This window comes from Rhincodon typus, chromosome 28 (assembly GCF_021869965.1).
Source record: "Rhincodon typus isolate 14 chromosome 28, sRhiTyp1.1, whole genome shotgun sequence".
NCBI classification, from domain to species: domain Eukaryota; kingdom Metazoa; phylum Chordata; class Chondrichthyes; order Orectolobiformes; family Rhincodontidae; genus Rhincodon; species Rhincodon typus.
The window spans coordinates 20037636-20054251 of record NC_063359.1 but is presented as its reverse complement, the minus strand read 5'-3'; the positions used below and the strand labels follow the sequence as shown (position 1 = coordinate 20054251).

The 16616-nt window shown below is 43.0% G+C and overlaps 1 protein-coding gene across 1 annotated transcript in view; it reads left to right on the top strand.

The window, feature by feature from the left end:
* Window positions 1-16078, top strand: part of LOC109938472 (prostaglandin G/H synthase 1) — a 295924-nt gene extending 279846 nt beyond the window's left edge. The window contains exon 10 of the mRNA XM_048613364.1: window positions 14351-16078. Within this exon, the coding sequence (XP_048469321.1) occupies window positions 14351-14709 (359 nt within the window). The 3' untranslated portion in view covers window positions 14710-16078. The remainder of the gene's footprint in view (window positions 1-14350) is intronic.
* The last annotated feature ends 538 nt before the right edge of the window (window positions 16079-16616 follow it).

Sequence of the window (16616 nt, the reverse complement as noted above, 5' to 3'; positions counted from 1 at the left end):
ACCCTCAAGACATCTGGCCTACCTCAGCAGCATATAACCACTTCAGCCTGATATGGATGCTGGCCTTTCAGTTGGGCCTCCAGCCTCATCAGCCAGACTGCAACCATGGAGACGGTCAGTTAGGACTCTCAGGGGTCTGTCCTCAGAAAGTGTAGCCTGTAATTTCCAGGTTTGTTGGGGAAATGTAGCTAAGAAACAAAAGTAATGTAATCGTCCAAAGGTTGGTGAGTTTGGATCAGGTACAAAGTTAAATTATTTCACATCAGCTGCTAACCCAGCTAGGTGTAGGTTCAATGGAGATGAATCAGGGTTGGGGTTTGGGTGATGGGTTAGATGAATCATTGATGGGATGGGAACTGAAATGTATTAAGAAGGCAGCGTGCCTCCATTTTAACAGTTTCTCTCTTTATCCAAAATCAGTCAAGGTTCCCAGTGCTCTGGAGGCAAGAAGGGCAACCACGCTGCCCTTAGGCCATGAGAAATAGAAGTATTTACTCCCAACAAACTAACCACTGAACCTGCCATGAGATCCCCCAGTTCCCATCCCATACCCCAACAACAACCTCCACAACTTATTGTTATTCCATCCACCCCATGATCACCCCATGACCTCTTCTACACACCCCTGCCCTGCTTCCCAACACCAATCTCCAATTCCATAGCATATCAAACAATCCCCTCTAATCTGAAATCTAGCTGCTTTTGAGTCATAGAGTCATAGAGATATGCAGCATGGAAACAGACCTTTCGGTCCAACCAGATATCATAAATTGTTATCCATGCCAACCAGATATCATAAATTAGTCCCATTTGCCAGCATTTGGTCCATATCCCTCAAAACCCTTCCTATTCAAATACCCATCTAGATGCCTTTTGAATGTTGTAATTGTACCAGCCTCCACCACTTCCCCTGGCAGCTCATTCCATGAAAAAGTTGCCCCTTAGATCCTTTTTAAATCTTTCCTCTCTCACCTTAGACCTATGCCCTCTAGTTTTGGACTCCCCCACCCTGGGGAAAAGACCTTGTCTATTTACCTTAGACATGCCCCTCATGATTTTATAAACCTCTATGAAGTCACCCCTTTGCCTCCGACTCTCCAGGGAAAATAGCCTTAACCTAATCAGCCTCTCCCTATAGCTCAAACCCTCCGACCCTGGCAACATCCTTGTAAATCTTTTCTGGAGCCTTTCAAGTCTCACAACATCCGTCCTGTAGCAGGGAGACCAGAACGGCACACAGTATTCCAAAAGTGGCCTAACCAACATCCTGTACAGCTGCAACATGACTTCCCAGCTCCTATATTCAAGGCACTCACCAATAACACAAGCATATCAAATGCATTTTTCACTACCTTGTCAACCTGTGACTCCACTTTCAAGGAACTATGAACCTGTACTTCTAGGTCTCTTTGTTCAGCAACACTCTCCATTGAAAAAATTTTAAATGCTGGTTAAATCCTGCAGAGCTTTATCCAAACTTTTACTTACTAGTTTGCCATAATTAAACACTTCTAACCCTTGGAAAATGTCAGGATTAATCTCATTTTTAACCCTTAAACAGCATTGTCTCATTGTACCCCAACTTTCCTTGTTAAATGGTGTTTAGATTTCAGTCTTTAGAATGAGAAGCTATTGCAGCCTACTGCATTCTTCATTGTATATCTGTTTTTGAGCCGTAATTGGAAAAAATCTTCAGTAACTATCTTTGGAACTTTTACTTTTTTTTAAACTCAGAATTGATTGTTCTTGCTCACTGGATGCTTCAGTGTTTTTTACTTCATCTTTTGTCACCCACCATTTTGGAATACTTCAATGACCTTTGATACTTCTGTGGCAGTACTGCTACAATATCCTCCTAAGTTAATGCTGTGAACCAATAAACATAGAATAGGTTGTGCTGAGACTCCTTGAAAGGTCTCCAACCTGAAAGATTTCTCTCTCCACATCTCTCTTTGGTAAGCTCCTCAGCTGACATCTGGAGCTCAGTGTGCAGGCTGTCATGAGATGGTTTGCTAGCACCCCCTACACACCGAGCCAGTATCTACTCTAACAGAAACAGAAAGTGCTGAACGGAAGCCTCAAAACTTAACTGTTTCTCTCTTCACAACCAAATTTGCAGACCATATTAAAGTAGGTGAAAAAGCAGGCTGCAAGAGGGATCCAAATAGTTTGGTAAGTTAACTAAGCAGTCAAAAGATTTGTAAACAGAGTATAATGTGGAAAAATGTGAAGTTCTTCCTTTTCCAAACCTTTTCCTGCACCGTCCACCCCTCTTGGCCTTCCCTCAGTCCACCTCCCAGAAGGCCTGCAAGACTCCCCTTCCCCTTGCTGTTGCCAGCCAGCCTGGATCCAAGCTCCCTGTCCTGCAACATGGTGACTCAGCTCCCACCCCAGTCTGCTGGGCAGCCAACTTCCAGAGTGCAGAAGGAGGACGGGCCACATCAGGGTGCCACGGTGCTTTCAGGGCAGGGCGGGGGATGGTGAGAAGCCACTCAACACCCCTTCCCTCACAGGCATCTGGCCAACACTGGCCAGATAAGGAGCTGCCCACCTCCCACACCATGAAGGCTTTGGCCCAGTCGGCATCACCGGGCCCTCAGGCCCATGTTTATCAGAAGGCTGAGAGGGTCAAGCCCCCCTCACTCAGTGTCAAGTGCTCCTCCGTGAAAGTCACAACCCACTCACTGCTCACCCAGGCCTCTGGTGACCAGAAGATGGACAAGGAACTCTCAAGTCTACGAAGTGTATTCTGCTCCGTCAGTAAAGCCAACACCCCTTCCCGGCCTCTATCCAGCCTCTATAAGATGCCTGTGGTGCATGGACTACTGGAGCACCCTAGCCTGCCTGACCCAGGCTCCCTGGTGTGGCCTTACCTCCCACTGGCTTGCAAACATCCTCCGGCCTATGACGGTCTCAAGCCTAGCTCAGCCCAGAAGGTCTGCCCTGCCGTCTACCATGCGACAGTGAAGACCCAAAGACAGGATAGAGCCCCAGCCTTCACCAGCATCTGCTGCCCACGTTCAGTCACCAACTCAGAGGCACGGAGCCCCCCGGAGAGGCTAGCTCCGGGCACAGTTGACAATGAAATCTGCCATGTAGCAGGAAGGCACAGGACCCAGAAGGTAAACTGACCTGGGAAAGGTTTGAGTGTTTTGAACACTGTTGAGGGAGGTGGGGTGCAATTAGACATGGGGATTAAGTGGCATGACCCTAAGGTTGATTGGATTGATATTATTTGATATATTAATGTCATGTGTACTGAGAGTACAGTGAAAAGTGTTGTCTTACGTGCTTTACAGGCAGATTGTACTATGCGAGTGCATCAAGATAACAGAACAGAGTGCATGATATGGTGTTACAGCTGTTGAGATGGTGCAGAGAGGGATCAACATTAACATTTTGAGAGGTCTGTTCAAAAGTCTGATAATAGCAGGGAAGAAGCCGTTCTTGAACCTGTTTGTTGGCGAATAGAAACCTTCTGCCAGACAGAAGAGGGTGGAAGAGAGTATAACTGGGGTAGGAGAGGTCTTTGATTGTGTTGGTTGCTTTCCTGATGCAAGCAGAAGTCTAGATGAAGTCAATGGGTGGGAGGCTGGGCTGTGTTCACAACTCTCTATAGTTTATTTTGGTCTTAGGAAGAGTAGTTGCCATACCACACTGTGATGTACCCAGGTAGGATGCTTCCTGTGGTGCATCAATAAAAAAATTAAGTCTTTATGGACATGCCAAATTTCCTTAGCCTCCTGAAGAGCTAGAGGCATTGCTGTGTTTTCTTGGCTCTAGCATCAATGTGGGTGAACCAGGACAGATTGTAGATGATCAACACTCACAGGAACTTGATGCTCTCGACCACCTCCACCTCAATAGCAGTGATGCAGGCAGGAGCATGCCCTCCACTCTGCTTTCTGAAGTCAATGACCAGCTCCTTTGTTTTATTGATGTTGATGGAGAGATTGTTGTCTTTACAATATGCTGTTAAGCACTTTATCTCCCTCCTGTACTCCATCTCGTTGTTTGAGATCGGACCTACAACAATGGTGTCGCCAGCAAACTTGTAAATGGAGTTGGTGTGGAATTCGGCCACACAGTCGTGTGTGTATATGGAGCATAGTAAGGGGCACCGGTGTTGAGGATTATCATGGAGGAGGTGTTGTCACCTATGCCTTACTGACTGGTCTGTTGGTTCTCTCAAAATCAAGAATCTAATGGCAGAGATAGGGAGCGGACAGCTGGGTGCCAGAGTTTGGAGATAAGTTTGTTTGCAATTATGATGTTGAAGTCAGAGCCACAGTAAATAAGTCCAAAACTGATGTAAGCATTCTTATCCAGGTATTCCAGGGGTGGATGTAGGGCCGGGGAGATGGGCTCTGTTGTGGACCTGTTATGCCATAGGCAAATTGCAAGGGACCAAGGCAATCTGAGAGGCTGGAGTTGTTTGTGAGCCAAGACCAGTGTTTCGAAGCACTTCATAATTATGGATGTTAGAGCCACCAGGCAATAGTCATCGAGGCATGCCTTTGGCAGTGGGATGATGGTGGTCTTCCTGAAGCAGGTGGGGACTTCAAGTCATAGTAAGGAGAGGTTGAAGATGTCCGTGACTACTCCCGCCAGCTGGCACACAGCCCGGGTCTCCATCCGGATTGATCACTTTCCATATTTCACCCTTAAGAAGGCCGATCTTACATCTGCACCAGCGACTAATGGTACAGATGCATCTGAAGCTTATGGCACAGGTGATATAGTTTCACTGCCCTTCTGTTTAAAGCGAGTGTAGAATGCATTAAGGCAATGTACAGTGGACAATTTTCAGCCTGAATTCTTCCCCCAACACAATTCCTGTGTCAACAGCTATGGGTTCCAATGATTTGGGACATTCTGGAATACCATTCCTTTACACTGCTGAAGAGAGAAACATGTTGCTGCAATTTTCCATCTTGCATTTATCAGGGCCAATTCAAGAATGCCAAATTTCAAACAATTACAACAGCACATACAAAAATAAAATAAAGAACTGCAAAAGCTGGAAATCTGAAACAAGAACGGAAATTGCTGGAGAAACTTGGCAGGTCTGGTAGCATCTGTGAAGAGAAAGCAGAGCTAACATTTCAAGTACAATAATACTTCTTCAGACCTGTTTATACAACAGGAGAAAAGGGGGATGTTTGGTTGGCAACTTAGGAGGTATGGTTAGTAAGTTTGCAGATAACACTAAAATTGGAGGTGTTGTGGACAGCAAAGAATGTTACCTCAGAGTACAATGGGATCTTGATCAGATGGGTCAATGGACTGAGGAGTGGCAGATGGAGTTTAATTTAGATAAATGTGACATGCTGCATTTTAGAAAGGCAAATCATGGCAGGACATACACTTAACAGTAACGTCATGGGGAGTGTTGCTGAACAAAGAGAGCCTGGAATGCAGGTTCATAGTTCCTTGAAAGTGGAGTCTTAGATAGATAGGATAGTGAAGAAGACGTTTGGTATGCTTGTCTTTATTAGTCATTGTAATGAATATAGGAGTTGGGAGGTCATGTTGTGGCTGTACAGGACATTAGTTTGGCCATTTTTGGAATAATGCATGCAATTCTGGCCTCCCTCCTTTTGGAAGGATGTTGTGAAACTAGAAAGGCTTCAGAAAGATTTACAAGGATGTTGCCAGAGTTGGAGGGCTTGAGCTATAGGGAGAGGCTGAATAGCCTGGGGCTATTATCTCTGGAGCATTGGAGGCTGAGGGGATGACCTTTAGAGGTTTATAAAGTCATGAAGGGCATGGTTAGGGTAAATAGGTGAAGTCTTTTCCCTGGGTTGGGGGAGTCCAAAACTAGAGGCATAGGTTTGAAGTGAGAAGGGAAAGACATAAAAGAGACCTAAGGGGCAATGTTTTCACACAGAGGGTGGTGTATGTATAGAACTAGCTGCTCGAGGAATTGGTGGAGTCTAGTATGATTACAACATTCAAAAGGCATCTGGATGGGTATATGAATAGGATTGGCTTACAAGGATAAGGGCTAAATGCCAGCAAATGGGACTAGATTTATTTAGGATATCTGGTTGGCATGGACAAGTGAGACCGAAGGGTCTGTTTCCATGCTGTATATGTCTATGACTCTAACAAACGAATAGAATATTATTTAAATGGAGAGAAACTGCAGAAAGCTGCAACACAAAGGGACTTGGGTGTCCTTGTGCACAAAACACAGAAAGCTAGCACACAGTGCAGCAGGTAATCACGAAGGCGAATGGAATGTTGGCCCTTATTTCAAGGGCGTTAGACTATAAGATTAGGGAATTGTTACAGCAACTGTACAAGGTGCTAGTGAGACCACATTTGGAGTACTGTGAGCAGTTTGGGTCCTTTTCCTTAAGAAAAGATATTATTTCATTGGAGGTGATTCAGAGAAGGTTTAGTAGGATGGTCCCAACAAGGAGGGATTGTCTTATGAACAAAGATTAAACAGGTTGGAATTCTACTCATTGGAGTTTAGATGAAAGAGAGATGATCTCATTGAAACATATCGGCTTCTTAAAGGGCTTCACAGGGTAAATACTGAGAGATGTTTCCCCTCATGACATAGGATCAGAGGATATAGTTCAGAATAAAGGGGCACCAATTTAAGATGGAAATGAAGTGGAATTTCTTCTCTGAGTGTCATAGTATTAAGAACTCCTTGCCCCAGAGAGCTGTGGCGGCAGAATCCTTGGGTATATTTAAGACTGAGATAGACAGTTTCTTAATCAGTAGAGGAATAAAGGATTACAGGGAAAGCGCAGGAAAATGGGAATGAGGAATGTCGGATCTGCCATGATCCTATTGACTGGCAGAGCAGGCTCAAGGGGCCACATAGCCGACTCCTACTCCTATTTGTTATGGCCTTCTGGTCTTACACTGCCAAACCTGCTGAGTTTCTCCAGCATTCTCTATTTTTATTTCAGATCTTCAGCTTCCGTAGTATTTTGCCTTGACTGCCCTAACTGAGTTATTTCTCCACAAAAAAACTTCAAAGCTTGCCACTGACTAGCTGTAACTACACAGTTACTCAAGACGACATCAAGTTGTTGTTAGGAAGTTACTAGCGTTGTAATTAAGAATAGATTTTTTACAAATCGGAGAGAGCCAGCATGAATTCGCAAGTGCTAGTCATACCGGACACAACTTCTTTTGATTCTGAAACAATTAAATTGGTGGATTGCAAAATATCTGTGAGTGGTTTTCAAATTAACTTGTTGATTGATAAAGTTCCTGTTCGCTAACGTTGAAGCTCATGAAGTTGAAGGCAACCTATTGACCTTGTTAAATTTGAGGTTGGAGAGTGCACAGTTTTCTTTTGTAGTCCCACTCCTCTGCTCGTCATAGCATATTTCAAATGTAACCAGGTTGCTGATGCGGTCAATTAGAGGTTTCTTTCCTCAACAATAGATAACAAGTTTTTTGCCAAAAATAAGCTGAGTCATTCAAAGATGTGAAAATAATTTTGGCAAACTAGTGCAGAAGCTGGGCATCTGAAATAAAATCACAAAATGATAGATTGCCCACAGTGTGGAGAGAAGAAATTAAATCTAGTCCACACCAACTTTCCAAAAAACATCTGACCAAGATCCCTACCTCTATTCCCATATTTATCATGGCCAATCCACCTAACCTGCACATCTTTGGACTGTGGGAGGAAACTAGAGCACCTTGTGGAAACCCACACAGACGTGGGGAGAATGTGCAAACTCCACACAGTCAGTCACCCAAGGCTGGAATTGAACCCAGGTACCTAGCACTGTGAAGCAGCAGTGCTAATCACCAAGCCACTGCACCGCCCTTTATGCCTATTAGTCCATACAAAAGGCTGGAGAAACTCATCAGGTCTGGCAGCATATGTTGAAATAGAAATAGTTAATGTTTCGAGTCCATTGGTTCTTCTTCAGAACAGAAGGAGACTGGGAAATGATGGAATTCCTTCTGTCGATGAAGTAGAAAGGGCACTGAGTGGAACAGATGATGAGTGTGTCCAAAGCAAATGATAAAGGAATGAAAATGGTAGTAAAGGCGATTTTGAGATGCAAAATAGCTGTTCATGATAGATGTTAGAAAATAAATCAGTTCTGCTGACAACAAATCCATTCAAACAAGACAGGTGTTGGTAGGTGTGGGGGAGGGTCCAGTGGGAAGGGGTTGTAATCAAAATGCGGACACAGTTCATGCTCTGAAGTTGTACTCCATGTTGAGTCCTGAAGATTCTAAAGCACATACATGGAAAATAAGGTGTTGTTTCTCCTGTTGCACTGAGCTTCACTGGAACAGTGCAGCAGGCCCAGGACAGAAATGTCAGGATGAAAACAATATGTTGTATTGAAATGGTAAGCGAGTGGAAGGTCAGTGTCATTCCTACAGAGAGAGTGGAGTGTTCTGCAAAGCAGAAAGCCAGTCTGTATTTGTAGATAGTCAGAACTGCAGATGCTGGAGTCAGAGACAACACAGTGTGGAGCTGGAGGAACACAGCAGGCGAGGCAGCACCAGAGGAGCGGGAAAGTTGATGTTTCGGGGTGGGATCCTTCTTCAGAAAAGAAGGGTCCCGACCCGAAATGTCAACAGTCTGCATTTGTTCTGTGTTGTAAAGGAGACCACATTGTGAGCAGTGAATATGGTTAACTTGGTTGAAAGAAATACAAGTAAACCACTGCTCTACCCGTAAGATGTTTTTAGGAGCTTGGACAGTGAGGAGGAAGGAGGTGAATGGGAGATTGGAATGGAATCCTTTTAGGAAGCAGGAGTGAAGAATTGTAGTCAAAGTAACTGTGGGATTTGGTGGGTCTGTAACAGATATTGGTGGACAGTCTAACCTCAGAAAGGGAAACAATGAAATCATGGAAAAGGAGGGAGGAGTCAGAGATGGGCCTGGTATAGCTGGGAGAAGGATGGAAATTGGAAGCAAAACTACTTCACTTTTCCAATGCCGAACAAGAGCCGGAAGCAGCACCGATAACATAATTGATGTACTGGAGAAAATGTTGTGAGAGGGGGCCAGAGTAAGACTGGAATAAGGATGTTCCAAGTACCACACAAAGAGACAGGCACAACTGGGACCGACGCGGATAACCAAAGCCACACCTTTGACCTGGAGCAAGTGTGCTAATTTAAGGAGAAATTGTTCAATGAAAACAAGTTCAGCAAGGTGAATTGGCTGGTGATTGGTGGAGACTGTTCAGGCCTCCCTTTGAGGTAGATGTGGAGAGGCATCAGGCCATTCTGATGGGGAATGGATGGTGTAGAGGGATTGCACGCCTGTGTTTGAGGAGGAGGCAGCTGGGGCCAGGAAACTGGAAATTGTAGAACAAACAAAAAGCATCAGAAGAATCACGAACATAAGTGGGAAGGTATTGAACAAGGGGAGAAAAAAGAGTCAACACAGGAAGAGATGCATTCAGGAACAGCTGAAACAATGTCTGCCAGGGTGGTCTTGCTTATGGATTTTGATGCAAAGATTATTGAGAAACGGTTTAGTTTATGCAAATATTATGAATCAATTCTTTAAAAAATCCTTACACTCACACAAACACACAAGTCTGAGCGGGGAACAAAAGAAAATGAAAACTCTGCAGTGTGTTAACTTTAAAACACTTTTGGTCAAATAATAGTTAAATTCATGAAAAAAAGCAAAAAGTCACAGGGTGCCCAAGTGGTGTTCTGATTCCAAATACATTCTGCACATGCAAGCTGCTGGCCCTGGGCTGTCTTCTGAAACAGTTATAATCGGCTGGCTTTCCTTTTGCTCCACACCGTGGGACAAAATCCAAGAGAATCCTCTTCAGGAACTCCCCGTGGGGTGAAAAAATAACTTTAAGTGAGTTTTCAGCTCGTTCGGTTGGTGGGGTGATTTTCAAAATAAAGAGAGGGACCAAGGGTCATTGCTCTTCAGGCAGGTCAAATTTTCTCTCACTGAATTCAATAATCCCTTTCACAAACTGAGCCATGTAACCATTTTCTGAAATTCCTCCAGACTCTATGGCCCTATCTGAGCTCCCCATTGCTTGCAGGTACAAGATTGTTGCTGTTGTAACCAGTGCCATATCCTTAGCAGAATGTTATTCATTTAGACGTTCAAAGCATAGTTATCGATGTGTCCTCATACTCTTTTAAAGAGTAATATTTGAATTACATCTCTATATAATAACCTGTTTAAGAATTTGTCTGAGTGTGCAGGAGACAGAGATCAGGAATAATGGGCAGAATGTGACTCGTGGTTTCATGCAAGGATCAGATTATGATCTGACTGAGTCACAACGTGCATTAACGACTTCTGTGAAACAAAGGAGTTGCACATTGTGTTTGCAAGTGGTAGGTTGGAGAAGACAGACACACAGTGGGAAACCATTGTTAAGTGAAACTGATGGGATATGCAAAGTACAAACAGTGAAACGAGCAAGCCTAAGGTCAGACACAATGAAAGGTAATCTCTGCCAGGAGCAGTTCCATCAGCCAAAATTCACTAGACTCTTTGCAAACAACAACTTTGTGAAACATACTGTGAAAGGGCCATGGATTCCTCTGAGACTCATTCATCTCACCTCATTGCCAGCGAGACTTCTCTGACTTGGGATTTACATGTTCAGAGGTCCATTGAGCCTCTGAAGAAGGGGTTCATCTTCTTCCAGCTTAACTAGTCAGGCTGACTATGAGCACACCTCCAGCCCTGTTTTCTCTGCCTCTCCCTGGAGTTGGCATCTGCAGGTTTAGGAGTATCTGGTGAGTTGATAGCTGACATTGGGGGGTAGACTCTTAAGGAGGATGCCTATGAGGAATGGAAGCAAGCGAGCAATAACATGCATTTGAGTATTGTCTGTTAAAAAAAGAGAGTTGAAGAGGAGGGTAGAGAATATGTGTGTCAGTCAGTGGAGTGCTGGATTGGGCATGAGGGTGGTGGTGTTGAGAGAGTGATGACTGCCAGTTTAGAGTTCTAGGAAACTCACTGCGTAGATATTACAGGCAGGTTCTGGGACCCTTAGACAGAGAAGGAATAGACACAATACTAGTGCAAACTGATGAATATTTATGAACTATTCACACCATATACAGGGACATGGCTAAACAGGACCTCAGCAGAACATGTTCTCACTCCAGTCCCAGTCCATGTGATCTGATATCACTGATATTGGACTCTGGCTACTAGCATATAACTATTCCCCCATGTTTAACACTCAACATACAATGCCTCATGAATTCATTAACCTTTTCAGGTACTGGGTCCTGTTCCTTCCCACCAGCCCAAAGATGTGCCAGTTAGGTGGTTTGACCATGCTAAATTGCCCACAGTGACCAGGGATGTGCAGGCTAATTGGGTTAGGATGGAAAATGCAGGCTTACAGGGATAGGGTAGGGGTGGTGGATCAGGCTGGGTGCTCTTCAGAGGGTTGGTGTGGACTCAATGGGCCAAATGACCTGCTTCCATGCTGTAGGGATTCTGTGTTTCTGCTGTTCACTGCCTCAGCAACTTGAAGCCACATGTGCCTAGTGACCAGGCTCCCCGTGCTGTTCTCGATGGAGGTTCAGTTATGACCTCCACGGAGGAGACTGTGATGTGGGGCAGTTTTTCCCCGTTTGGCATCGTCGTTTCGGCCATTTCCTGACTCACAGCACCTTTGACCTCCCCAGGAGCCACTTCCATTGTGAGTTCAACGGGGGCCCATCAACTAGAGATCTCTCATTGCTACATGCAGTGTGCCAACCTCTCCAACATTCCTGACTGGGTGGGGAACCGGGCTGTAGGCTGCAGATTGGTTTATTTCGGGGGGTGGAGGAAACACATTACCCTCCCTGGGGATTTGGGATCCTGGCCTAAACATGGTGTGTGCACTATAGTCGTCAGATTTTGCTCATAATACCAGTGTTGTAGCCAGTAATCTGTAATATAGTAAATAGATTCAGTGGTTAGTTGCTTTCCGTGTGAGATAACAAGGTGTAGAGCTGGATGAACACAGCAGGCCAAGCAGCATCAGAGGAGCTGGAAAGCTGACGTTTTATCATGACTACTGAAGAAGGGTCCAGACCCGAAACGTGAGCTTTCCTGCTCCTGTAATGCTGCTTGGCCTGCTGTGTTCATCCAGCTCGGCACCTTGTTATCTCAGATTCTCCAGCATCGGCAATTCCCATTATCTCTGATTCAGTGTGAGATTATTGTTTTTTTATTAAAGCAAAGGCACACTTAGGTGGGTGTTGAAATCAATATTGGTATATTAAATCCCAGACATCTGAAACAACTTGCAGAGTATTGAATAACTCCTATTTGGAAGGTTGACACGATTTTAATGACAGGAAAGTTGGCTGCAATATACAAAACCACTTTTGTTGTGACAGAATTTATGGGAAGAACAAGACAAGTAAAATTATTTGCATAATGTCAGCACTTATTCAGCTTGAGTTCACAATATTTCTTAAGCTGCTTGTTGTTGTTCCTGGAAATGAAGCATCAAAATTCACAAAAACACTTCTGAAGATGGGTCACTGGACCCGAAACATTAACTCTGATTTTTTCTTCACAGATGCTGCCAGACCTGCTGAGCTTTTCCAGCAACTTCTGGTTTTGTTTCTGATTTCCAGCTCTGCAGTTCTTTTGTGTTTTTTTTACCAAAATTCACACTACCATACTAAAGACTTTGAGTAGCCTGAGGTGCATTTCACAATTTGTTCTTAGAATGAGCAGGTGCAAGTCTTCCAATTCTGTGTTATGTTCCTTGAAGCCAAAGATCACTTAAATTGGGATTAAAACTGTTGCCACAGTTACAAAATTCTCATTTCAGAACTTAAAATGTAAATTATATGAAGTGGTGTTTTTATTCAGAATGTGGTAACTGGTCACATTCTAAAAGCATGTTTTGATCACAAATGACCAAAATTCATTTAAATTGAAGCTTAAAAAGGGGAAAGATGATAAGATGGAGTTTAATCAAAACAAGTATGTTTTGATTGTCATATCACTTAGCTTAAACAGTTGCTTACTGTCTACCTGCTATGTGCTGTATAACACAGCTACTTCCTTTTAAACATAAACCTGAAAGCTACTGAAGTAACAGATAGACAAACATTTAAACCTTATAGGAATGCAGATAGACTTGGAACATCTATAACCAGTTTCAATCGACATTTCATAATGAGGTTTATTCAGAACCAATCAGCATTGGGTTAAATGCAATGCTAATTTTAATTCATACAAAGACATCTGGCAGGTACAGTGTCCAAGTATGAACATGTTTTAGTTTCAGAGAGCACTTTCGTAAGAATTTTCTGGCAACCACAGCTAATTTATCTTTAATCTTTAGTTCATTCGTTAGACAGTTGTAACTGTTGTGATTGTAACAAGGTCAGTCAGGTCGAGGTAGCAATCTCTAGACCTGGCATGGCCTAAGTGTGGACTTCTGGTCGGAAGGTGATACCAGAGTGATCTCCCGGCTTCGTGACACCTGAGGTGAGGCCAGGCACAGTCTGGAGTCATGGCTCATTGTGGACTGGAGGCTAGGTGCCAACATGGACTGGGTCTGAAAACCGTTTCTCTGTACATATTTTCTTCTTCATTTCATAATTCCTTCCTAAATCTGCAATGTTGGACTTTTTTACTTCTCTGCTTTCCAAAAACTGTAACTGAAAATGCTGTACCTAGGGACCTTTGTACCTAAGACAGTCCTGTAAGCGGTAGCTTACACACTTCTTACTGTACTCATTTGAGTGCCGGTGACAATAAAGCTAATTCTATCACTTGAGGTCGACCTCATAGAAAATGAGTTCTCTGACTGGGGCTATAAATCTGGTCCAATCAAGGAGACCTGACTGATAGATATGAACTGGAGTGTTAGGCATCCTGTCACTCTCGCTGGCTGTGAAGGAGCTGGATCACTGTCAAGGACTCTCCACATGTAAATAAAGGGTGATTTGGTGACGGGATACTGGCCTCTGTGGAGTTATTTTAGTAATAATTGAGCTGGGTTTCAAGGTTTGTATCATTTTTATGCCATTTTAATGTATTCAAGATTTATTTGCACCCACATAAAGTCACTAGAAAGGCAGAAATTTGGTTTTATCCATTCTCTGGAAATTGTTGGTTAAATTCTTTTATGTCTTTCCAATTAACAACCCCTGTCAGCAAGTATTTTCACACTGCACCCAGTCTATCCTCTTCAGCTCATATTTATTTTTGTTCCTCACACCCTGACGTGAGGCACATTGCGAACTTCTTTCTATCATAGAGATACTCAATAAATGCAAAGCAGTTTTTATTTAACTTGACGATCAACATGCAAAGACCTGTTTTCCATTCACAGTGTGACGTGGGCTTCTTGCTGAATACTCATTTGATTATGTTCTTTCATTGTAGGCGAAACAGAAGTAGCAGCTAAACTGGAGAAACTGTATGGGCATATTGATGCAATGGAATTTTTTCCTGCACTACTACTAGAAGAACCCTATGAAAATGCCATTTTTGGGCAAAGTATTGTGGAAATGGGTGCTCCCTTTTCACTCAAAGGACTAATGGGAAACCCAATCTGCTCTCCAGATTATTGGAAACCAAGTACATTTGGAGGGAAAGTAGGCTTTGATATAGTCAACTCAGCAACACTCGAAAAGCTGGTTTGCCTCAATATTAAAAAGTGTCCCTATGTGGCTTTCCATGTCCCACACAACATAGATAATGAAAGTGAGAGGGGAAAGAAAGAACCCTCTGCTGAGCTGTAATCTGCCAAGAAGAATATTGGGACAGGACAATAGAGGTATTTGGTACATAAGAAAAGGCTGTATGGAATTATGCTCCGAATAATTTTAAACTATTTCAGCTAGCTTTAAGGGGGATATTGATCATGTGACAATAGTGTAGTAAGTAACCATTTTGTATTGGATTCTGCAATAGGTGTTAATAAGATGACAACCTTCAACAGTAGAAAGCATAACATGACAGTTTAATACAAATAACATCTAACATTTCACCCAAAATCAGAACACTTTTTCTTATTTTCCAGATAGCTTGTTTGATATAGAATCGTGTTTAATTTTGTAATGTTTTAACAAGAGTAGAAATTAGTTATATGTCACAGTGAGCTGATCTGTGTTAATTCTGCACTAGAATTTCTCACACTGCTAAATATGAGAGCGCAAATGTTTTAGGCGTGCTGGCATAACCTAAAACAGACATTAGGCCCCTTAGATACATGAATGAGGGACATAGTGGCTGTTAAGGACCCCACTGAGAAAACCATGCCCGATGAGTAGGTTAGGCATTGGGTCTATCCTCTCTCAAAATTCTTCAAAGGACCCTGCCATGGCCATTCGATGATTTTTAATTTTGTTCTTTTAGGAAAACAGACACTGTCCTCTGGAGCTGGGAAGCAGCATTGGTGCACTGCCAATTCTGCAGGAATCACATTCCGTCCTTTCCTTATAAGGACCCTTACTTTGAAATCAAACTGCTATTGTTGGTGCGCCTACCAATGTTTTGATTACCGATGATATTTTAAGGGTTAGGAGATATTGTCGACAAGAAAATGCAAAAATATATTATCCAATTGTTTCTATACTGAGAATAAAAGCCTGGGACCATAAGTAAATTGCATTATTTTTTCAATAAATTAGGTGTTCAGGTGATGCCTTTCTTGACCAAGTTTAGATTGGAGAGGCGTTAAATCCAGTGAGCTAGTGAAACTGTGTTTATGGGGGTTTAGTTGTGTTTTAAATGTTAAAAGAAAGGTGTTATTTTTAATCTAAACTCAGACCTCACCCAGTTTTACTCATAACTGAAAGCAATGGGTGCTAAAATTAGGCAAAATATGAACTGGGTTGGTTAGATTTAACTCATAACTAATTATGCTTCTTTTAGTTAATTGCTGTTAAGTAAAACGTGTAGTGATTGTAATGAAGTTAGCCAGGCGGACCTCATAGAATATGAGTTCCCTGATTGGGGTTGTTAATCTGGTCCAATCAGGGAGCCCTGCCTGACAAGATAAGAACAGCAGTATCAGAAATCCTGTTCACTCTGACAGCTGGCTCTGAGGGAGCTAGATCAATGTCAAGGTCTCTCCACGTGTAAATAAAGGGTAACTTGGTGACAGGATACCGGCCTCTGTGGAGTTATTTTAAAAAAAATGGAGAAGTTTGCAATCCTCTTGTTGCTATGTTTGATTAAGCTAAAGGATTTGGAATTGAAAAAGTCTTGTTTCTGTCTGCTGTCTTTTTCCCTCTCAATTTTTGAGAGCCTTTCCTTTCATTGGGAAAGCTGGTTTTAAATGTAGTTTCTTGCAGACAATGTATACCAGTTGTTCAACTTCTACCATGACAGACATGGACACCATAGAAACAAAAGATGCTGAGAGCGCACAGAAAGTCAGACAGCATAGAACTGTACAGCGCAGGAATGGGCCCTTCGACCCACAATATTGTGCCGAACATGACACCAAATTAAACTAATCCCTACTGCCTGCCTTTGGTCCATATCCCTCCATTCCTTGCATATTCATGTGTTTATCTAAAAGTCCCTAAACACCCCTTTCCTTGCAGTAACTGTTGCACTTCAGTGTAATTCATTGTATGTGAGACACTTTTGTATGGTAATAAAGCAATATATCAATGCAAATTGATCTTCCTTCTCACCT